Genomic DNA, 25014 nt, shown 5'->3' on the forward strand with positions numbered 1-25014 from the left:
CAAAGGTGGCTTCTGAGCTGGGGAAATCTGCTTTAAGATAGAAGGGAAAAGGAGCAAGAGGGGAAGGAGAAACTGATCACAGCACAAAAGATTTCTTCCTGGGGAGGGAGGGGAGTGTTTGGAGCATGGGTGAATTTGAGCACAAACCGATTGAATCTTTGTGAGATTGAAGAGTTTATCTGCAAGAGATGACTCACACCAGGTAATTTACGTGTAGAGAAAACCGAGCATACAGACACACACATAATCCTTACCTTTGAGTCAATTATTTGTGAACTACTATAGTGCTGTTGTTTTTTTTCCCTACGAGGACAGAACAAGCAGAATCCGATTTAAATTACAGATGGAGATTTAGGCCCTTCCCAAGAGGACAACTTCTTATCCTGTTAAGAGACACTGGGGGACAATATTGAGATGGGTTATGAAAGATCGATTCCCCTGAGAGCTCTAAGAATAGGATCGAACTAGACAGAGCGCAATTTGCCACGCTTTGATTACGCTGAGCCCAGGTTTCTTTTCCAGAAGGCAGTGGGCTAGATTCGACGGTCTTTCATTGCCTGGCAGCGGAGCCTGAGCGGGGAGCTGGTGCAGTGGGGGACAGAAGGCCAAAGGCTTGGGGCCCAGCGCGCTGGGAGTGTCGCGTCCCCTTTAAGAGCGGCGGCGGCGGCGGCGGCGGCGGCGGCGGCGGCGGCGCGCGCTCCGACGGCTTCCCTGGGGCCCCGCCCCTTTCCCGTGAGGCCTCGGGGAGTGGTCCGACAGCCGGCGACTGCGGGTGAGGAGCGGGGCCGGGGGCGGGGGGAGTTATGTCTCGGCGCGGCTGGCTGCGGGCGCCCCTCCGCCGCGGCGTCGGCGGCGGTGGCCCCCGGGCCCGCCGGCTCACGCTGCCGCTCTGGTTGCTCCTCGCAGTGGGAGTCTTTCGCTGGGCCGGGGCTTCGGACGGCGCTGGCGGAGAAGCGAGAGCCATGGACGAGGAGATCGTGTCAGAGAAGCAGGCGGAGGAGAGCCACCGGCAGGACAGCGCCAATCTGCTCATCTTCATCCTGCTGCTCACGCTCACCATTCTCACGATCTGGCTCTTCAAGCACCGCCGGGCCCGCTTCCTGCACGAAACCGGCCTGGCTATGATTTATGGCAAGTGCCTCAAGCCCGTGTCCGCCCCTGGCGCTCCCCCCCTTCTCTGCTACCCGGCTGCCTCGCCTCCTCTCCTGGCCCTGCACGGCCTACGTTCGGCTCCCCTTCCAATTCCTTCCATTTTCCGTCTCGCCTTTCTCCCCCACCCCCGTTTCTCTCCCTCGCGCCCCTTTTTTCTGCTACGCCCCTCGTTTCTCTGCCTTACCCCGTTTCCTCCTCAGCGTCGCCCCCCGTTTTCTCCGCTTCGCGCCCCCCTTTCCTCTGCCGGTCCGCACCTTTTTTTCCTCCGACCCCACCCCCTTTTTCTTCCGCACCCGCCACCCCCTCCGCCTCTGCCTACCGAGCTCGGGACCTGGGACTGAGGATGGGAAGGGAGTGGGTGCGGTGTCTCAGATTAGGCTGAGGACTGGGGGAGGGGAAGCCAGCATAGCGATCCATTTCTCTGGGTGTCAGTTCGTTTAAGGTCCATTGAAGCTGCAGTAGTATCTCTGCTGCTCAGCATCTGACGTTCTTTTGGAGCCAGAGTCCACCTGTCCCCATCACCCAGATCTTGCTACGCCCTGTCCTTTGGAGGCTGAGAATGAAAAGCTGACTCCCGTGTACCCCAAGTAAAAACCTGAACAGGAAAGAAGCCGAAGAAGGCTTAGGGCATTTTTGATGACGTCCTGATGTATTGTACTATGCCTGTAATATCTGATATGGATACGTATGGTTGCCTCTTCTAATTCAGGCCGTGCCGCGGTGAGGACAAGAGGTAAAGATCTTCCAGCAGCATGTTGTACTGTAGGATGATCAGGACAGTTCGGCCAAACAGTAATTAGGAACACCACGCATATGCGGTATTATGGGTGACTTGCTGGTAGCATAAGATTATTGACAGATCGTTGAGTAAATGGCTTCAGTTCTTGTGTCTTAGTGTGCTTTCTTTGCGAGGTTTCTTATTTATCTTTATTTTTTGGTCATGAGGAGAGAAGGGCAAATCAAACCATGGACTCGGAGGCATTTTGGCCTCATGAGAGGAAAAGATGCATATTGCTGACTGTCTTAATCTAAGATGACCGCGGAGGCATATATGGCTGGAGAGATGAGGGCAGACAAACAATCCTTTCTGTGCAGTACACGAGCGAAGATTATCTTCATTTGGAACAGGCTTAAACTGATGAGCTTGTTGAGCTTTGTGTCTCAGGCTTGCAGATAGGTGGGAGAAGCCTTGGCACAAAAGGACCTTTCTCCACACACGCCCCCCCCCCCGCCCCTTTCCAGTAAATACAGGCTTCTGGAACGTGCAGCTCAAGGGTAGCATAGCAAGGAAAGGTAGTTGTGTCCATCAGGAAAATGCAGGAACTCAGGCTTATTTTTCATTTGTAAGGTAATAAAATTCTAAGCCTGTGTGCAAAATACCTTTGCTCCCTAGGATTCTTAGTTTTTAGACGTATTGGGTGGTTTTCATATTTCATGGGGTTTTTTTTTGCATTCTATTTGCAGTGCTCCTTAAGCTAAATTAGCCAGATAAGCTATATATCTCTATATAATTTCTCTGTATACCTGTGTGTGATTTATTTACTATCCTCAACAAACCTTTGCTACTCAGCCTACTATGTTATGCACAGAAAATACAAAGAAGTATATGATCCCCACCTTCAAGGAACTTATCCTTCTTGGGTAGACAGGTCATATAAAGAAAATAAAGGCATCTTAAATTCCATTAAATGCCAAGTAAGTATTACGGTGTTGAAAGAAGGAACTGATCACAGAAACCTCTTTCCTGTAGAGAGATATAGTGTGATGAAGTGGTTAAAGATGTAAGGCTTTAGACCAGAGGTCTGCAGATTTTTTCTGTAAAGGGCCAGAGAGTAAATATTGTCGGCTTTGTGGATCACATCAATCTCTGTGTTGTGGAAATGTGTTGCGTTTTTTTCTTTGTTTTGTTTTTTTCCTTTCTGTAAACCTTTAAAAATTTAAAAGCCATTCTTAGCTCTTGGACCATACAAAAACAGACCATCACTGTGATTTCCAACCCCTGCTTTAGAGTCAGACCTGGGTTCCTGCCTTACTATGCCAATAACTCTGTGTGATCTTAGGCAAGTCCCTTACCTTCTTACACTGTCATCTATAAGTTAGGAACAATGATAGTAGCATTATTGTGAGGAAGAAATGTTTTTAGCTTAGTACCTGACCCCTAAGTAAATGCTCATTAAATGAGAGCTGCAATACTATTATTATTATTGCTGTTATAACTGCATTTTCTCAGATTAGGCTCAGAATATTTCTTTTAATTATTCAGTCTTGTAAGTTAAGAGGCAGATATAGTATTTTTTATAAAAATCAAATAGGGACTTAGAATTTCCCTGAAAATATTTGCTCTTTGGTAGTTGATAATCATTAACCTCCTCTAACTCTTGGGCTAAAGGAGAAAAATGGGATTACTGATTGCTTTCTCTGATGTTTCTAAGTTAATGAAAAGTGATGGAGTACCTTAGTGTTGGTATTTTGTGAAGGAAAAGCAAGGGTATCTCTTGTGGAATATAAAGTGAAAGAGTGTTATCTGTGAGTCGATTTGGGTTGATTTGCCACGACTTGGCATTCTTTAGCCTGTCTCATTTTCTCAATATGGGTGATGGGGGCTGTGGATGAACAGCCTCCTGACCAACTCCAAGTCCAGTTTGAGAAAAGATGGGGCTGGGTCAAAGTATTTTTACTGCCATGGAAATGGACATTTTCTAATCCTAATTACCATCTGCCATTTACCTATTTTTACGACTCTTGTACCATTATAGCTGTTACGTTAATGTATTATTTTAAGACCTTTATTTTTCAGCTTGACTTCCAGATGAAAGGGCTTCTTACTCTGGGAATGTCCAGACCTCCAGGATTCAGCCCACTGATGATTTAGCTATCTAAATCCCAGAAAAATGCTACTTAAAATAAGCTTCTCCTTTATTTTTTTGAGAAGCCGGGGTAAAAAGAGAGAGCGAGATTAAGTTGCCAATGTGGTCAGTTTCTAGATTGTAATATAGCCTAATTGCCCCAGTTACAATGTCAAAGCACCCAAGTGTTCTGTTCATTGGGCTAGCTTGCTTAAGAAGCTTAAAAGTGAGTCACCGTTAGTAAGTCTGAAAAGTGATCACTCACTGCAGTATGCTTACAGATGGTATAAAAATCAGAAGACAGGGAAGCAATATTTATTATGCCTTAAACTACAGCATCCAGAGCCCTAGGTTTAACTAATGCGATTTATCAATAAATATTTATTAAGTGTCTTTGATGTATGCGATATGATGAGAAATACAGATATGAGTCATCATCCGTGTCCTCAAAGCACTTACAATCTAGTGACTGAATAGGTAGTGTTTACTGAGCATTATAATGTGTTAGATACTGCTTAGGTGCTCAACAAATATCATCTCATTTAAACCTCATAACGACCCTGTGAGACGGGTACTATTATCTTTCCCATTTTACAGATGAGGAAATTGGGGCACAGGGAGGTTAAATGACCTGCCCGAAGTCACATAACTTGTAAGTATTAAGGCAGGATTCAAACACAGTCAATCGGCCTCAGGAGCCCCATTCTCTTAGCCCCTTAAAACCATATTGCCTCATGTTGAAGAGATAAAACTTATCTATAAAGACAAAACAGGTTAGTATTATCATCACTACATATGAGGAAACTGAGGTTCAGTGAGAAGTTATGTACCCTAGGATCACAGACTAGAACTTGATGGAGCCAGAATTCATACTTCTGTCTGCCTTCCAAACTTGTGCTTTTTCTCCTACACTCTACTGTACTAAATTTAATAAGGTTGGATATGAAGGGAGTTAACACTTAAAGTTACAAGGGTTTTGGAGGTGAGTTGTGAGGGAAGCTTATGAGAGAATGGAGACATAACCACCAGAGAGCAAGTTAGTAGTGATGAGAGAGCAAGGAGGTGATTAGAAAATTATAGAGACTTTGGAAATAGAAAACCCAGATTTCAGTTCTGGTTTTGCCACTTAATGCCAAGTAATGTTGGGCAAGTCATTTATCCCCATTTTATAGATGAGAAAATAATGACTGAGAGATTTGTAGTAGTTCAATTAGCTTTTCAGACAGAATCTAACAGCATTCTTCAAGAAGTAGATAAGTGTTATATATGTACATACACACAATCTACACACACACATAAATAAATACACACACACATACATGTACTTTTTAATCTGTAGAAATCTTATCAATTTTGGCCACACTCAATACCCCAGTGATATTCCTTCCATATTTTTGACTATTAGAGGCTTCTAGTGTGATAATCTGGAAGAATGTGCTGAAATCCATTAGAAAACCAATTTCCACTGTGAGGCTCATACAGTGTTGTGGCCTTGGGTGATACTGAGTTCTGTATCCCTGGGAGGGTCTCCAGCACAAGAGGGTCAGGAATGTGTAGGAGGAATGGGACTTCTCTGTTTTGTGAAAGATATCTCTTTGTGGTTGTACTCTTTGTTGCCTGTTAGTGATAATTTTAAATTTCATGATATCAGTAGTTTTTGTGCCTCTATCTATGTAGGAGGCTAGAATTTTCTGCCTTATCCCCTTAACAAAGCACTCCTTTTGTGTACTTTCTGTTTAGTGAGAATTGCTTTAACTCTGTGATTAGGATTTGACCTTTCACAGAACCCAAGTTAACTTGATCTGTCAACTGTATTCAAGGAAATTCCAATTTTTCAGCTGTCTGATGCTTTTATAAAAGGATCTTGATTTTTTCCAACCTAAGTAATTATTCTCCTTGCTGGTGTTCTAACTGCCAAGGTGTGTGTTTCAGATTTGTCCAAGTGCTGAGCCCTCCTCAGGGCACCCAGTGACATTTCAGCATTGGGTCAGGGCGTGGTAGAACCAGTGGGTACTCTTCCTTACACAGTCAAGCTTGGGGATATGGAAAGAATTTATGCTGATATTTTTACTGTTTGTAGTAGCTTAACTGTGATTTTTACACATAAATGTAATGGGACAACTTACTACTACTGAACATCTTAATTAGAAGGTCTTGTGAGATAGTAGAGAAAAGAGCTGTCCCTATATCATATAGGCAGGATGACTATGGATTGATAGCCTTTTCTCTCCCAGGTTATGTTTATCAAACACGGTTGATATCCAGCCATCACTTTTTAATTTTGTTTCTTTTTTTGGAGGTGAGATATTTTCAAAGTGTATCTTTCATTTATTATTTTTAAATTTTAAATGAATTTATACCCCCTTCACCCATTTCTACCACCTCCCATCCCCATCCCCATGTCTCTGGCAACCGCCAATCTGTTCTCTGTATCTATTGAGCTTTGTTTTTTATTTTTTTTTTAGATTCCACATATAAGAGAGAGAATACGGTATTTGTGTTTCTTTGTCTAACTAATTTCACTTAGCATAATGCCCTTGAGCTCCATCCATGTTGTTTCAAATGGCAAGATTCCATTCTTTTTCATGGCTAAATAACATTCCATGGTGTATATGTACCATATCTTATCCATTCATCCATCAGTGGACACTTAGGTTGTTTCCATATCCTGGCTATCGTAAATAATGCTACAATGAACATAGGGGTGCGTATATCTTTTTGAGTTAATGTTTTCATTTTCCTTGGGTAAATACCCAAAAGTGCAATTGCTGGATCATATAGTAGCTCTTTTTTTAATTTGTTGCGGAACCTCCATACTGTTTTCCATACTGGCTGCACCAGTTTACATTCCCACCAACAGCACATAAGGGTTCTCTTTTCTCCACATCCTTGCCAACACTTGCCATTTTTTGTCTTTTTTATAATTGCCATTCTAACAGGTGTGAAGTGATATCTCATTGTGCTTTTGATTTGCATTTCCCTGATGATTAGTGATATTGAGCATCTTTTTATGTACCATTGGCCATCTGTGTGTCTTTTTTGGAAAAATGTCTATTTAGATCCTCTGCCCATTTTTTAATCAGATTGTTATTTTGGTTTTGAGTTGTATGAGTTCTTTATATATGTTGGATATTAGCCCCTTATCAGGATATGATTTGCAAATATTTTATCTTTCATTTATTTTAAATCTGAACCTTTGTTAAAACGTTTTTTAGAGTCGATGTCATTGTATTGTTTACCAGTTACTCGTTGCTGCTCACTTAAAAAAAATACATGTGACTGTAAGTTGACCAGAAGGATCCTTCATCTCTGCTTCCTCCTCCCTTCTCAGCCAACTACTGCTCTTACACTCCCCGTTTCTGCTTTATCGCTTCCCACTCTGGCTTCTGCTCCCACCTCTTCACTCAAACTGCTCTTAGCAAGGTCACCTATGACCTCCTTGTTGCCAAACCCAATGGACACTTCTTAATGCCTGTCTTCCTCGACTTTGCTGCAGCATTTACTAGTTTTCACCACTTCCTCCTCTGTTCTTCCTACTCCTGTGGCTTTTCTTTCTTAGACTCCTTCATCATCTCCTTCTTCTCTACCAACCCCTTAATTTTGGCATAAAACTCCGAGCATATATCCATAGTCCTCTTCCCGCTTTGTTTGCTCCCTAAGTAATCCCATCTGTGCTTCACTTCAACCATCTTATGACTGCTAAGTGTATATCTCCAGTCCAGATCCACCCCCTTCCTTGAGGTCCGGATCCCACATACTCAACTGTGCATGTGTCACAGGTACATCAAACTCAACATGTCCAAAACGGAGCTGCGCATTTCCCCCTGTAAGTCTGTTCCCTGTCCCACTGACTGGCCCTCCTACCCCCCGATTGCCTAGGCCAGCTTACCCACCTAGTTGCCAAGTCAATTTAGGTTCCTCTTAGTTTTTCATCTCCCTTCCTCCCAGTCCAGTCAGTCACCACATCCTTCTACAAGATAATACTTTCTAAAAAAAATCCCCCTCTCTCCCTATCTCTGCTCTCTTAGATTAGGCCCTGCACTCTTAGTGCGTGAATGACCTCAGTGGCCTTCTATCTGGCCTTTCTGAACCTCTGTAGTCTAGACCAGTCTTGCTAAAATAAAAATCTGATGTCAAGCCCTTTGACATCTATGGTTCTGTGGCTTCCTTTTGCTTTCAGGACAAAGTCTACACTCCCTTCCCCAACATGCGAGGTCTCTTGTTTCACACCTCAACTCTTGCCACTTTATATCCCAGCCATACTGAACTATTTATGATCCCCTAAACGGGCTGTGTTTTCTCACTCTTCCTTGACTGGGTATGTACTACTATTCCTCCTACCTGGACAACCATTTTCTCTTACTTTGTTACTTGCTTAGGTGACACCTCTGGAAAGACTTTCCTAATGTCCCACTCCCTCAGGCTTCCTTAGGTACATCTTTTCTGTTTTTATAATACCTTGTATATATGTGTGTGTGTGTGTGTGTGTGTGTGTATATATATATACACACACACACACACATACACACACACACACACACACATATCGTGTTATAATTGTTTATTCAGTCTGTTTTCACCAACTGGACTGAGAGCTGCTTGGAGGCGGGACCTTGTTTTCATCTGTGAACCCTGGGGGCCTACTTAGCATAGTAGTCCAATCATATATATTAAAAGAAAGGCTGACTGGTTAGGGTGAAAGAGAAAGGAGAAAGGAGACAGGAAGGTAAAATGCCACTAATAGTGGAGTTAAGGAAAGTTCCAGACGTTTGAGTTCAATTTGCAGTTGAGGTATATCTATACACTGGAACATTATTTGACCGTAAAAAGGAATGAAGCGCTGATACATGCTGCAATATGGATAAACCCTGAAAACATTATGCTAAGTAAAAGAAGCCAGACATAAAAGGTCACATATTGTAGGATTCTACTTATATGAAATGTCCAGAATAGGCATAGAGAAAAAGTAGATTCGTGGTTGCCAGGGGATGGGAGTCAGTGTGGGGGAAATGGAGAGTGACTGCTAATAGGTCTAGGGTTTCTTTGTGGAGCAATGAAAATGTTTTGGAATTGGATAGTAGTGATCAATATCCAACTTTGTGAATATACTAAAAGCCACTGAATTGTACAGTTTAAAAGGGTAAACTTTGTATAGAATTATATCTCAATAAAATCATTATTAAACATTTTGATCAGTATAGGTTTATAGTACCTAGATTATTGTGCATATTTGAATGTCAATATGATGATCTAAGTAAAATTCCAGCAATACATTGACATCATAGTGTCAAAGTCAGGACTTCTGTTCCATGTTTTGATTTTGAAACATATTTTAAAATTAAAATCTCACCTTTTAGTATTAGAAGAACTCAATCTAGAAAAATTATTGACTTTCCAATTTGTAAAATTTGTGTTATTTGGCCAGCCATGTGATTTAGGAATAACTTGAAAAATGCATGTGTTTAAGTCTTGTGAATTGATGGATGGAGGTGGTAAACACATTTCTAACATGATTACACAGTTAGGTTGGGACACCTTGGAGCATATTCTGTGTACAGATGACTTGAAGGTATTTCCTCATTTTGTTACCTTCCTAATCACTTATTTATATCTTGATCTAGGGACGCAATGATACACGTTGTTACCCTAGGGAATGTTTTCCCTTCCTGTCCCACTGGCTTATATGAATATCGAACTCTTAGATTTGTGAATTTAGTAATACTTTAAAATGTAACTTCATTTGGTCTAAAAATGAGTTTAGAATCACAAGGGACTATGATAAGAGGTTTTCTGTTATCAATTCAAAGGTATGTGTGGGGTACAAAAGAAGTAGTCTCTGTCTGAAAGAAGAGCTTATATTATTCTTTTATTATTTCCAGGTCTTTTGGTGGGCCTTGTGCTTCGATATGGCATTCATGTTCCAAGTGATGTGAATAATGTGACCCTGAGCTGTGAAGTGCAGTCAAGCCCAACTACCTTATTGGTAAATGTTAGTGGAAAATTTTATGAGTATACGCTGAAAGGAGAGATCAGTTCACATGAGCTCAATAACGTTCAAGATAATGAAATGCTTAGAAAGGTAAGTTCTTCGTTAAAGGGAATCTTTGGATTTTTTTTAAGGTATATAATAGCAGCAAAGTGATTCAGGAGAAAAATAATGCATTTTTAATGATATTTAGAATAATCAGTCTTTTCAAATGGAGTAAAACCTCAATTAACGAATGTAATGCAAGGCTAAGGAAATTGACATGTCTATAGTTTGCTTTTCTGATTGAGGCTAAGTACTACAACCCTTTTTGTTTCACTCTGTAGTGTTTACAGTTGTAATAAATGGTGACCAGTATTGAGTGAAGCAGAATTTATAAGTGTTTCTTTCAATTTGCTTATGGCCCTTAGAGTTTTATAGTACTTCAGCACATTGAGTTTATTTGATAATACCTAAAATATTCCATTAATATTTTTTTGAATTCTTTCTTGCCTTGATTGTGTTCTGTGCTGAGCACAAGTTAATCTTTCTTTGATTCATAATCTGGCACAACTTCAGGGGCCTCAGCCTGAGTATCAGGTACTGTACCATGGTGTGCGTGAAGCTTGATGTAGGTTGGGTTGCAGTCTTACTGGCTTCCAGACATTCCTGGAGCTGCTTTCTCCTGTCCTCCCCATAGTTGCCATCCTGAAGCTTCTCAGGGCCTCTTTGCTCATGTCTCTGTTTTCGCCCACCCTTGGCCATTTGCCTCCACTTCTGCCTTCTACATTGGCAGGACTTGGCTTTTATAGCTACTTGGTTGTGTTCCTGACCATCTTTAATGCTTTTAAAAATTTCATACTAACTTACAGTTTACTTTGCAGCAAGAGGTTTTTTTCCACCTGTGGAAAATTCCAGTTCCTTAAGAGTTCTAGGAAATGAAATTTTAGCATGAGTATGTGTAGCTGCTCTGTGTTCATGTCAAATACTACAGCCTTATGAACAGAAGGGGGCGTCTGTATTATTATAGGAAATAGGTATTAAAAGGAATGGGCTGGGGCTTCCCTGGTGGCGCAGTGGTTGAGAGTCTGCCTGCCGATGCAGGGGACACGGGTTTGTGCCCCGGTCCGGGAAGATCCCACATGCCGCGGAGCGGCTGGGCCCGTGAGCCATGGCCGCTGAGCCTGCGCTTCTGGAGCCTGTGCTCCGCAAAGGGAGAGGTCACAACAGTGAGAGGCCCGCATACCGCAAAAGAAAAAAAAAAGGAATGGGCTGTCAGGACTAGAAATCTGACTTGTGCAGAAACTTTTTACCACAATATTATGTTATATACCTTTAGAGATGTTACCTATGCAAGAAGTCTGTTTCCTCTTGCCAACAACAATGCTGTACCCCCAAATTTTATGTTGCCAGTTTTGGGTCTCTTATTTAAAGCAGACATGTTCATACTTTCTCTTATTTAAAAAATTTTTGCTATCATAGTATTTTAAGATACTTTGCACAGATAGGACTTAACTGATTGTTCCAACGCCATCATCTCCTTGTCATTTGGTTGAGAAGTGGAATAACAGCTATCCTATATGAAATATTTTTCACTTACCACAGTGGTAATATTCTTGCCTTTTGCCAGTTTAACATTTAATCTTTTTTTCTTTTTGCTCATTTGATAATGTAATAAGAAATCTCCTGAGGGAATTCATCTAAAAGAACTCTTTATTTTAACAGGTTACTTTTGATCCAGAAGTATTTTTCAACATATTACTTCCTCCTATCATATTTTATGCGGGATATAGTCTGAAAAGAGTAAGTGCTTTTGTATTTCATATACTTTGAACAGCCTTAAACTCCATGGACTTTATCATCTTCGACACCTTCAGAAACAGGCAGTTCCTTCCAGGTTCCTCTCCCTCCTCCCTCTCCTATCCTTTTCACATGCTGAAGTTTATGCCCATACAAAAATTCTTTCTCTTACTTATTTCCTTGAATGAATAATGCATTTAATATTAGCATAGCACACTAGAATAGAAAACCTTTTCTTTTTTAAATAATTGGTGAGTATTCTAACACGGTGTAACTTTTTTTTTTTTCCGTCAGAGACATTTCTTTCGAAACCTTGGGTCTATCTTAGCGTATGCTTTTCTTGGAACCGCAATTTCTTGTTTCGTAATTGGGTAAGTACTTGAAGCTTAAAACACTTTTAGCCTTCAAATTATCATTTTACAATAATACATATTTGACTTCTGCAGTATTGTATTCTCGAATGTGTCCAAGAACTTTTGCAGTAAAATGTATTCACACAGATAAGTTGTTTGAATTTTCCTTAAGGCTAAGGTGTTACCATATTTAAATGACATGCAGTAAATTTGGGATTAGTCACAAAGTACTACAGTAGACCCATCTTTCTGTTCTTACTGTATTGTAACTTCTTTAACAGTTGATTTTTTTTCTAAAGTAGACATATGTTTATTGAACAGATCAATAATGTATGGCTGTGTAACACTGATGAAAGTAACTGGACAACTTGCGGGAGATTTTTACTTTACAGATTGCCTGCTGTTTGGTGCTATCGTATCAGCAACTGATCCAGGTATGTTTTACATGAGTGTGGAGCTTAAGTACTTAAGTTGTACAGTGGTTTTCCATCAACACACATGTACGTATTTCTTCCTTTGAGGTGTAGAATTCAGGATTAGGTACTCCCCATCTTACTATACTTTCCAACTGTGGAGGAAAAAAACAAAATTGATGGCTCCTTTTGGCTTAAGCACACATTTGTTTCTTTTTACTGTATTTCCTATTACTAGTCCACAATTTGATGATGTTTAAATGAGGGCCGTAAGGTATTTTCTTCAGAAATTCAGGTTGGTCTCTATCCCTAGTGACTGGGTATAGAAGATGAACTATATTAGTTAAGATGGGTAATAACTATACATTTCCTTTCAAGCCTCTAGAAAACAGATCCCTAAAAATCTGTTTACATTCAGCTATCTGCATTTAAGAGTAAGAAAAAAAGTTTTAAAATGATTGTTAGAAGGCTGTTGTGCTAGAACAAGTGTGATTTGGGGTCATTGGTGGGCAGTAATATACATTAAAGAATTGTTTTTATAAAATTGGCTTTTGGATTATAAAATAGTTTTGATATTAGCATGACTAGAGAATGAATTTAATTGTATTGAGTTAGATAAGTTAGATTGTAGTTTTTCTAATGTAGTATTGGTGAGCTTCACAGCTACATTCAGATTAAGAACTTAGAGAATATATAGGCTGAAGAGCAGAGACTGCATTTTTTGAACTAAAGATGCAAGTTTTCTTTTACTGATGCTAGATTTCAGATCCTTGGTAGAGGTTTGTTCTCTTTTACCCTTTGACCTTGTAAGTTAATAATCTTTAATTATCATCCAGCATAGTCAAAGGTTATCTCTGAATTCCTATGTTAACTCTGATAACACAGGGTGTTATAGAAAGTAGGAAAATATGCTCTGTACTCTATAAGAGATGATTTTAGAAGCTCAGAGGACATTTTAGAGAGATATTTGTATAGTTTGGCATTTTTAGAACTGAAAAGCAAATCGCCTCCTTAAAGATAGTCAGGGCTGCCCCCTTACTGTTTGTAGCTGTTCCCATTATCAGTATGAAGTTGGGATGGTTTTTGCAGGAAGCCAGTGGTCTCTGTTTTCCGTGTTCTCTTACTAGAAGCAAGGTCCTCGACTTTTCAAAATCTATGAGAAACCTGAGTCAGTTGGACTGGCTACATTACTTAAAACTGGTTTTGTTTTGGTGGGAGTATTGCCTGGATGGCTCAAGCAAAACTGTTCTGCTTATATAAAGCTGGATAGTTATATTTCTTCTGAATTATATAGGTATTTGCCCATATAATAATTCTATTATTTTGCAGTTGTTCACTTGATAGAAGGATGAGCCATAGGTTCTCTTTTTAAAATTCTACAGCATTGCTCCTGCCCTCCTTTTCTCCTTCTCTTGGTTAGCTTTGATATCAGGATATTCCAGATGAAATGCTTTGCAGTAGAAACTATATCTTTTAAAATACAAGCTTCCTGTTTTTTGGTTGGCATTTGAAGAGGCTCTCCCAACTCTGGTTATAATAATCTTTCATGTCTGCTTGGGTTTATTTAGCAAGCGAGCTGTACGTGACTCAGCAATTAAAGTTATAATGCAACTTCAGTCTCTTCTGATTTTCTAAGAATTCTCATGTAATTGTTTCCTAAGAGAAGGTTTTTTTTCTTCTCAAGCTGTAATAGCCTGATGATTGGATTCTTATTAAGTTAAATATAGCAGCTGTAATTCTGGTCATAAATTTTATCCCAACCGAAAACCAAACTTGTGTTTTCATTTCCTACTGTCTTTGCTAAACTGGTGTGCTTGAAATTTGTAAGTCAAATAGAAGTGAGTTGTAAGGCTCCGAGGAAAAAATGAAGTTTGCAGCAGGAAATGCTTTTCATAATAGTTTTCTTCATCAAAGATTAATGATCACCTGGTCTGTAAGAAATTCTGCATGTATTTTTTATGGAAAAGAAATGTACAAGACAAGATTATTAGCATTTGCATGAAGAATGTAGGCCAACTCAGTCCTCCAAGGTTATTTTCAGGTGTTTGTAAGAGAGAGAAGGGAGATATTACAGGTACACAGTTATGGAAAAGAAAAATATTGACATAAAATTACTGAATCTTTGATATGGTAAGAGAATGTTTATTAGGATTGAATTCTGAGATGAAGAATGAATTTCTAAATAGCTATTACGATCATCTGTGAAGGGAAAAATGTTATATTTGTAATGTCTTAATATTCCTCTGACTCTTTCTACTTGCTAGTGACTGTTCTTGCCATATTCCACGAGCTTCAAGTTGATGTTGAACTCTATGCACTTCTTTTTGGTGAAAGTGTCCTCAATGATGCTGTTGCCATAGTGCTGTCTTCGTAAGTGTTTGTTTTCTTATTATATTCTGTATATTGAATGTTAGGGTTCTAAGAACCAAAAGTCACTTATTGAGTGAAGTGCATTATGAATGGAAACATTTGAAAAACTGAAGCATTTTTTTCCTCTTGAAGAAATATATACTTATAGATAACGTGGAAAATGCACGGAAGAAAAGGAAGGGAAAAAAATGATATGTACTCCTGACACCTAAAGACAATTACTGTAAACATTCTAGGACATTTTTTAAAATTCTTTTTTTTCTATGCATAGTATTTTTACATAGTTGTGATTGTAGTGTATGCATAATTTTGTATTCTGTTTTAATATTATAACATGGACGTTTTAGTTTTTCATCAAATTAAATTTTTGGCGTACATATATATTCGCATGGTTCAAAAATCACAACGATATAGAAGGGTATACATTGAAAAGTCACGTTCTTACTCCTGTCCTCATCCACCTGTCCCCGTAGCCCCTTACATAGGTAACCATTTTATTAGTTTCTTGTGTATCCTAGTATTTCTTTATTCAAATGTAAGCACACATATGAATAAATATTCTTATTTGCCTCTTATTTCTTATTTTAAAAGTAGCATGCTGTATATGTTCTATACCTACCTGACTTTCTCTCACATAACTATATTCTGGAGATCTTTCTGTATCAAAACAAGGAATTTTCTCATTCTTTGTTTGCAGGTGCATAGTATTCTATGAACTGTACTATAGTTTATTTAATCAGTCTCCTATTGGTGGAATCATAAAGGGTTTTCAATTCTTTGCTATCCCAAATAATGCTGCAGTGATTAACCTTGAACTTAACCTGTTTTATATATGCACTGGTATATTGGTAGGATAAATTCCCAGAAGTGAGATGAGTGGCTTAAAGGGTAAATACATTTGTAATTTTGTTACATTGCTAAATTGCCTGTCAAAGGTATTATGCTATTTTGCATTTTAACCACCAAATTGTGGGAGTGCCTGTTTCCTCATAGCTTCACCAACAGAGTATTTGTCAGACTTTGGTATCTTTGCCAATTTGATGATTGAGAAATACCTCATAGTTTAATTCATATTTCTCTTATTTAACATAATCATTTCAGAAACTTTTTAATTTTTAGAAGTATTAAATAATACACTTTTTAAAGATAATGAAAATGAGCAATATTTTAATCTAGTTATAGAAATTACTATACATGCTACCAGAAGGTGTTTGCAGGTGAAAGAATGGGTCTGAACCTCTGAGGAACTCAGTCCTGCCAACTCAGTCCTGCTAAGCAAATATCTAACCCTATAGACAGTTGCCTTTACTCCACACCAGAACTTTCTACAAGAGAGAAGTAAAACCCCTTCACCTTTCCTCCTTACTTTTATTTCTCTCCTTAATTTCCACTTCATTAACTATAAAAGAGTAATCAGTCACTGACTCTGGTTTACACAGCTTGATTGCCCCCATTGTCTAATAGCAAAGTGAAAATTATCCTTTCTGAGATGTAACACTAATCCCTTAAATGTTGTTTATGAAGATGTGCAAAAGATCAAATCTTCTTTTGTGAATGTAATGTATATAAATTCTACCCCCTCCACCATATTTATTGCCAGATTTTTTGCAGCTGTCTACAACTAATGTAAATTTAATTTAAGAAATAAAGCCCAAAGGCTAGAACTAATATTGATACTAAATGTATGTACCTTCAACGATGATAGGTGCAAAGTAAAAGTTTTCTATTGTTTGAAGGGAGGAAGAAATGGATAGTGTGGTTATAACTTACATGTTATAAAAAAAAATGAAGCTACAAAGATTGTTGAAGTTTTCAGCACATAAGAACATGTAAGATCACCAGTGCTACCAGACGAAGAGAATAGGGTACAGGCAGTTACTTTTAGCATCAATTCGCCATCCTAGATAATTATTCTGCTACTTAATCATTTACTAATACGTGTTCCTTCCTCATTGCCCTAATGGATTAAGAGTCAGAAAAATCTCCTTTCTGGTCCTATCTTAAGCTGATGTGCCCTGTGCCTTAGTTTTTCCATTAATAAAGTAACTTATTTCCTGCAACTTTAAGAACAGTTGAATAGTATTAAAAGAAGAAAACTCATCGGAAAATTTTGAGCTTGGGGGTGTACGTATCAGTGTTGGTGAAGAATAAATGTGTTAGAAAGAGAATGCCCTTTCCGTTACACGTCTCACAAAGAGGAAAGGACTTCTTGTCCTTCTGTTGCAACCTTTCTCAAACAGGGTCGTGTGAGAGAATTTAAGCCTTGTAGAGAACGATTCAAGTGATTCTTTCCTCAATTTTCCTAAGGATGGTACATAGCTAGTACTATTCTAGATTCACAGGCGATGAGTTAACTCATTCCATAGTCTGCTGGAAGTGTGGTGGAGAAGGACTGTATCTAAAGAGTATCATACCCGGGGAATCATTAGCTGTGTAAGTATCTTAATAGAAGTGAGCAAATGAGTTCCTGCCCAAAAGATGAAGGGAAACCAGTGATGTTGCTGGCTATGGGAGGTCACTAGCTGGAGTGCTCGGCGTTATGATTTTCATCATCTTTCATTTGCCTCTAAAAGTACGTTAGATAGAAATAGTCTACCTTGTGTTGATTTCTGTTTGATGATTTTCTAATGTGTATATTCTATAGAAACAGCCTTTTACAAAGAGGGGGGGCCCCTTTCTGAAGGACTTCTGCTTGGCAATTAACAGGTTAAGTCATCTGTTCTTGAAATTTATGTTGGAAGTTGTTTTTGTTTGCTTTTTGACCTGTTAGGTTAGCAGTGACTTTTTTTTTTGTTAACGTTAATGCTTTTAATCTGGTGAGGGTGGAGTGAAACTGGTTCCCTCATATATTGCTGTATGAGGTAGAGCTGTGTGTACTGATACAGTGTCATACATACCTAGTTAGAGATGAAGTCTAAGTTGCATAGCATACCTCTGAATGGATATACCATGATTACCCTGGAGACCTAAATTCATACTACTTTAAAATATGTTTTTAGGGTCATTTACATTTTATAGAATATAAGTGTGAGTAAACAAACATGGCTGACAAACTCTTTAACTTTACTGGTTATCAGAGATATACATATTAAATTAGTGGCCATTTTTACCTATTCAGTTAACAAGAAAAAAAATTGTTAGTGAAAATAGTTACTGCTGGTAATGGTCTAGTACAGTCATTCTTAACCGGGGACAGTTTTGCAGCCCCCCGCCCCCCAACCAGGGGATATTTGGCAATGTCTGGGGACATTTTGGTTATCATGAATGGGAGGAGGTTGCTACTGGCATCTAGTGGGTAGAAGCCAGGGGTGCTGCTAAATATCCTTCAATACACAGGACAGCACCCACCACCCAACAAATGATTATCTGGCCCCAAATATCAATAATGCCAGGATTGAGACACCCTGGAGTTGTAAAACTATATCACTTGTACATTGTTGTTGACATTGAAATTGGTATTACCTACTCTTTTATATTTTATCATTATGATAATAAAATTAATATTCAAAGTAGTTGACTTAGAAAGTAGAAAATTCCTGAAATTTCAGCTCTCAGAAATAACCACTATTAAGGTTTTTAATCCAGATTTTTTCCATTAGGATATTAGCATACATATAAATATATTAACTTTTAAACAGAAAGAGGCATAGCACTATACATGCTTTTCTGTAACTTGCTTTTTTCACATAGACATTGTACTGTATTAATACCTCCATTATCCCATTGTATGAATGCACTACAAATTTACCTCTCCAACCCCCTGTTGATTAATATTTGGTGTTTTCTAATATCGTACTATTGCGAATAGCACTGCAGTGAACATATTTATGTGTAAATCTGTGTGAATCCTTGAGAGTATTTCTGTAGGATATTTTTTAGAAGTAGAATTTCTAGGCCAATGGATATGATCACTAAAACATTGAGAGATGTAGTCATATTTCCCTCCTGAAATGTAATACAGATCTATTTGAAAGCCATTGTTCAACATGTAAAAGGAGCCATAGGTATAGTAATACCCTATTTCTAGGAATGTAGCACAGGAAAATCGTCCAAAATTTGTAGAAAGCACAAATAAGTTCTTTCACACTGTTATTTATAGTAGCAAAAATAATAGAAGCAAAACTTTTAAATGTCCGACAGAGAGGAAATGGTTAAATAAATTATGTTATATCCATTTGGATCATTTTTGAAGTCTTAAAAAACCATGGTTAGACTGTAATAATTCTTATGTCATTGTCAGTTGAAGAAGCAGAATTCAAAACCATATGTTCACTATGATTACAACTAAACATGAAATAGCATGCATGTAACAAAAAGAGGGGAAAGAAATACAGAAGGAAAATAATAGATCTGTCAGGGTAGTGGAATGATGGGGTGATTTTTCCCCCCTAAATTGTACATTGTATTACTCTCAGGATTTTTTTTAAGTATTCATAAAAATGCTACTGCCTCAAGATAAAATGTTGACTGATGTAGAAAAGATGAATTAAGATTTCAATCCAGATGGGGTGATTTTCCCCCCCTAAATTGTACATTGTATTACTCTCAGGATTTTTTTTAAGTATTCATAAAAATGCTACTGCCTCAAGATAAAATGTTGACTGATGTAGAAAAGATGAATTAAGATTTCAATCCAGAGGCCAACATTTGACTGAAAAGGAAGAAAACAAACCTGTCATCTCTTCTCAGCCCACCATGCTTTTCCTGTGTTCTTATACATTTTAGTGATTAAAGAATAAAATAATGATTAGTGTGAATCTTGAATTTCCATGAACCAATCCAGGGAAAGCAGTCTCAGGAGGCATGGCATCGATATTTTGTTCTTGCCGGCATTTTGAAAACTATCGCCAGGGAGGAAGGTTATTGTAGCAATATCCTTTCTTTTCTCCAGCCAGCCACTATATTTTCATGCTATAATGTAGTCAAATCTCATTTACAGTGGTGGAGCCCTTTATGTGTAGGTAAGATAGCATGACATTAAAGGCCATTTCCTATTCACTGAAATAATATCAAATCTACCAGTCCCAAAATGATCTGGTCACTTTGAAGATTTAAATGCAAATGTTAAAATTTTTCAATTCAGATTGAGTCTCAGAAATTTCTAGATGCCATTACCAGAAATTCATGTTAGAGTCATACTTCAATAAAATAGGTAAAATTAGGAAATTTTAGCTTGGTCTTAGATTTTATTTTGTTTTGTTCTGCTTTTTAGTTTAACCAGCGAGGTATGAAGAGAACTTGGTAAACATGGTATAGCAAGGCCATTTTTTAGCCTTGAACCATAAAAAACATTGCAGTAACCACAGGGAGAATTCATTATATTCTTCGGAATGTGTTTTTTCTGCTTCTTTTCTTCAACATGACTTGCATGATGTCTTTGAGTCTGGATTTATTATAAAAACACTGGCACCTCAATTAACTGAGATGAGAACTGATTTAGTAATGGTAGGTGCTCTTGCCAGAGACCCACTAGCAACAGTGATTTTCTCCGCTGTATTTACTTCCTGGGGCGACTGTTTTAAAAGAAGTATTTTTAGACTAGGTTTGAACTGTGAGTTCAAGATGGAGAGTGTCCCTTCTAATTGCTTGTCTTGGCCTCTTACAGAGTGGCTTTCTTTCAGAAGTTCGAGGTGGAGGATCCAGCTGGGTATGCTAAAAGTACTGTCAAGTGGATTCTAATTCCTTGGCAGGCCTTTCAAGCCCTTTTATCTGTAAAAGTCCATTTCAGTGAATGAATAGATAGGAGGCATTGGGCCCATTCTGTTATTCTAAAAGTTGAAAGGGTACTTTAGTCATCTTTTTTTTTTCCCACAGGAAAAACAAAATGTGACCGGGTTGAGTATTGAACAATATTCTTTATATTCTTATGCCTCTGTTGGAAATAACGGGGAATTTTTCATTAGTTTGTTCACATTAGTACATTAGGGCTTTCAGGCACTCAGTACCAGTAAGTCATAAACAGAGTCACAAAAGAATAGTACTGCACAGTATCTTGAGGCTGGAGGAAAAGGCTTGGTCCAACCTTATTTTGGCAATTCAAATCCAAAGTTTTTGGTTTTTACGCCCTCTGATTTCATCTTCAAGCTCTACACTAGGTAATTTTTTAAAATTTATTTTACTCTTTTTTTAGATAATGTTTTAAAAGTAAAAGTTGCCTCTAGAAGTAAGAACCACCTCTCTTTTGTAGCTCAATAGTAGCATACCAGCCAGCCGGAGACAACAGCCACACCTTTGATGTCACAGCCATGTTCAAGTCTATCGGGATTTTCCTTGGAATCTTCAGTGGCTCTTTCGCGATGGGTGCTGCTACTGGAGTGGTGACAGCTTTAATATCCTTTTATTCTATTTATCTTTTCTTGTTAACCTCACAGAGTCATTGAATACTGTGTTCCATGGTCTCCACTAGTTCCATAATTGACATAGTGTTATAATTATGAACCTTATAAACAAGTACTTGGTTTGAAAACATTAGGCAATCATCTTTACCAATAAATAAAAGAATTTCATTGTTTTGTGTAGGACTTCATGCCCTCAAACACTCACTACAGAATTCTAATTGGACATAGTGACCCTTTGGGGGTGAACTTTTTTTTTTTAAGATCCATCCACTTTATTTATTTATTTATTTTTTAACATCTTTATTGGAGTATAATTGCTTTGCAATGGTGTGTTAGTTTCTGCTTTATATGGGGTGAACTTTAAGGTTGTAGACTAAATTGATATAAAGGTAGATATATTCCAAAGAGCCTCTGCTTGTTCTGTACGGCTGTTCATCCTCGCAGTATTTTGCTCTTCGTTTAATAGGACAAATAGGAATGTATGACCTCGATGCCAGTTGAACAAAATAAGGTTCCCAGGTTAGGATAGCTGGGAGTTCATCTCAGCTGTCACCGATTTTAACCTTCCGCTCTCGAGTCCTATGCACTGCCACTAATTTGCTGTTAGAAATATTGAGTAAGTCAATCTTGTATTCATTCAAAAACAACCCTCTTTTTTTTTTTACTCATTGTAGTTTTAAGTTAAAATATAATAAGTTAAAATATAATAGAAAATGATAGTTTAATAAATGGATCTAAATTTTCTGTTATTGGATTCTTTAAGTGCAAATATCCCTAAAATTCTGGAACTTCAGTTTTCCTTTTTATATCAGTGTTTCATTCTTCAAAAAAATTTCTTGATTGCCTGCTACATGCCACATGCTATGCCCTGTGTATCAAAGATAAACAAGACAGACGTGGCCTCTGCCTTTTGGAGCTTCTGATATAGAAGCATTGACACTTCACCTCATGGGACCTCAGTGTAGGAAGGTAGAGGGCTGGGACAGCAGGGAAGATGAGTGGGGCTTGATCTCTAAAGAGCTTCCAGCTCTAAAACTTCTAAGGTACTTTCATATAAAACAAGTACTTTTTCTGAGAATATATTCATTTTCTATACTTCAGTTTTGTGGTGGAAGAAACTTGTCTTCGGGCTTTTTACAGACGAACTGAGGCATAAAAGGACAGTGAAAAGAGTTCTGAAGAAGGACCAGGATTTCTTCCCTAGCATAAGTTCCTTGAGGAACTTAATCTTTGTGTTGTAGTACACAGTTCTTGAAGAGAATGTAGACTCCAGCCTGAGATTCGCCACAGCTTGACACGGGCCCTTCCACTGGCAAGTAACATATACTTGTTAGACTAGTATGAGTGAGGGACGTGCCTCAGTTTCTTCATCATGGAATACTCCACATCACAGAGGTATTAGAGGATTAAATGAACATGAAATCTCATGGAAATGACATATTTCTTAATAGATATAAATTGCTATCATTATGGAAGCTGTCTCGCTTTGGGTCACAAATTAATAGAGTTGGCATGTTGTGTATCTGATCTGTCACTCCTGTCCTTTACTGTCATGTCTATTCTTTACTGTGTGGTTTCTAGCAAGGCATGGGATACCCGTAAAACAATTGGATGGACTAAGCTATAGGACTTTCTCATGGAAGGGAAGGCTGCTGACTCCTTAGTACAATGCTTGTATTCAGAGTTTCTTTGCTTTGGTACCTCCTTATTCTGTGACTTTTGTGTTAGAGACTGGAGAACCCTTCTTTTGCTTTTATGCTTGCCTTGCTTCGACTACTATTTTTTCTAGTCACACTTCTGTATTATGAGATCGTGTTATCAACCTTGACAGTCTTACGTGACAAAGTTCACCAAATTACGAGAGTTCCAGTTGTTGGAGACAGGCCTGTTCTTCTTGATGTCCTGGAGTACCTTCCTCTTGGCTGAAGCATGGGGTTTCACAGGTAGGTTACTTTTTCCTTTTAATTGTAAACCCTTACAAGGAGGGACTTAGCCAGTGATTTTTTTTCTGTGTGTGGACCAACCCCTCTAGTGTTTGAACACACTTGTTAGGGTTGGGATTTATGCTGTCACTTTAGAATGTAAAAGATTTTCAATGGAAGCGGTTCCTCTCAACAAAGTAAGTCACAACCGAAAATTTTAACACTAAGCATCTAATTTACTTCTGTAAAATAAGAGCCTCCGTATAGAAGTTGGGAACTCTCCTTTTATGTGAACTTGGAACTTGTTGTATTTATAGGTGTGGTTGCAGTATTGTTTTGTGGCATCACACAGGCCCATTATACATACAATAATTTGTCCACGGAGTCTCAGCATAGAACTAAACAGGTAAGAGAAACTTTATAGTTTGTGAATAAACTTTTCCTCCTTGCAGCAAAACAGATTTTTTCTTTACTGAAAAATAATCTTTGTTCTGTTCAAAGTGATGTCTGCTCATTTCAACTCCTCTTCTGTTGACTCCAGAGATAGATGGGATTGTCAGATTGAAGGGTGACAGCTTTTAGGGTATAGATAGGTCAGCAGAATAGCCAGGGGCTGTTATTATTGTGGCTCCAGTGGTCAGTCAGTTAACTTCCTTTCCTTGTTTCCCTTGTCTTATGACTTTTTATCCTTCCAGTTTTATTGAGATATAATTGGCATACAGCACTGTCTAAGTTTAAGGTGTACAGCATAAGGATTTGACTTACATACGTCATGAAATGACGACCACATCATCTCATATAGATACAAAATTAAAGAAATAGAAAAAAATTTTTTTTCTTGTGATGAGAACTCTTAGGATTTACTGTCCTAACTATTTTCATATGTAATATACAGCAGTGTTGATTCTATTTATCGTGTTGTACATTACATCCCTAGTACTTATTTATCTTATAACTGCAAGCTTGTACCTTTTGACCACCTTCATCCAATTCCCCCTCTCCCCACAACTTGCCTTTGGTAACCACAAATCTGATTTCTTTTCTATGAGTTTGTTTGTTTGTTTTGAAGTATAATTGACCTACAACACTATGTTAGTTCCTGTTATACAACATAGCAATTTGGTTTTCCTATACATTTCAAAATGATGACCATAAGTCTAATTACCATCTGTTACTGTACAAAGATATTATAGTTATTGACTGTATTCCTCACACTGTACATTTCATCCCCACGACTCATTTATTTTGCAATTTGAAATTTGTACCTCTTAGTCTCCATCACCTATTTCTTTCCTTCCCCCACCCCCAACTCCTCTGGCCACCACCTGTTTGTTCTCTGTATCTGTAACTCTTTTTCTGTTTTGTTATATTTCTTCTTTTTTTTGGTTTTTAGATTCCACATATAAGTGAAATCATATAGTATTTGTCTTTCTCTGACTTATTATACTTAGCATAATACCCTCTAGGTCCATCCGTGTCATTGCAAATGGGAAGAATTCATTCCTTTTCATGGTTGAGTGATATTCCATTGGGTATACACACACACACACACACACACACACACACACACACACACACCCCACATCTTCTTTATTCATTCATCTATTGATAGGCAGTTAGGTTGCTTCTGTACCTTGGCTATTGTAAATAATGCTGCAGTGAACAGTGGGGTGCATATATTTGCTGAGCTCTTAAGTTCAAATGCATTTTACCCCCACCATGTTTATTTTATTTTATTTTTTTTTTGCGGTATGCGGGCCTTTCACTGTTGTGGCCTCTCCCGTTGCGGAGCACAGGCTCCGGACGCGCAGGCTCAGCAGCCATGGCTCACGGGCCCAGGCGCTCCGCGGCATGT

At 38.5% G+C, this 25014-nt stretch overlaps 1 protein-coding gene across 1 annotated transcript in view; it reads left to right on the forward strand.

Annotated features, from left to right (window-relative positions):
- The first annotated feature begins 782 nt into the window (after nt 1-782).
- Nucleotides 783-25014, forward strand: part of SLC9A6 (solute carrier family 9 member A6) — a 50117-nt gene continuing 25885 nt past the window's right edge. The window contains exons 1-9 of the mRNA XM_079910679.1: nt 783-1131; nt 9878-10077; nt 11689-11766; nt 12058-12134; nt 12438-12550; nt 14794-14899; nt 21087-21228; nt 23075-23180; nt 23477-23565. Coding sequence (XP_079766805.1) covers nt 804-1131; nt 9878-10077; nt 11689-11766; nt 12058-12134; nt 12438-12550; nt 14794-14899; nt 21087-21228; nt 23075-23180; nt 23477-23565 — 1239 coding nt within the window. The 5' untranslated portion in view covers nt 783-803. The remainder of the gene's footprint in view (nt 1132-9877; nt 10078-11688; nt 11767-12057; nt 12135-12437; nt 12551-14793; nt 14900-21086; nt 21229-23074; nt 23181-23476; nt 23566-25014) is intronic.

This window comes from Stenella coeruleoalba (assembly GCF_951394435.1).
Source record: "Stenella coeruleoalba genome assembly, chromosome: X".
NCBI classification, from domain to species: Eukaryota; Metazoa; Chordata; class Mammalia; order Artiodactyla; family Delphinidae; genus Stenella; species Stenella coeruleoalba.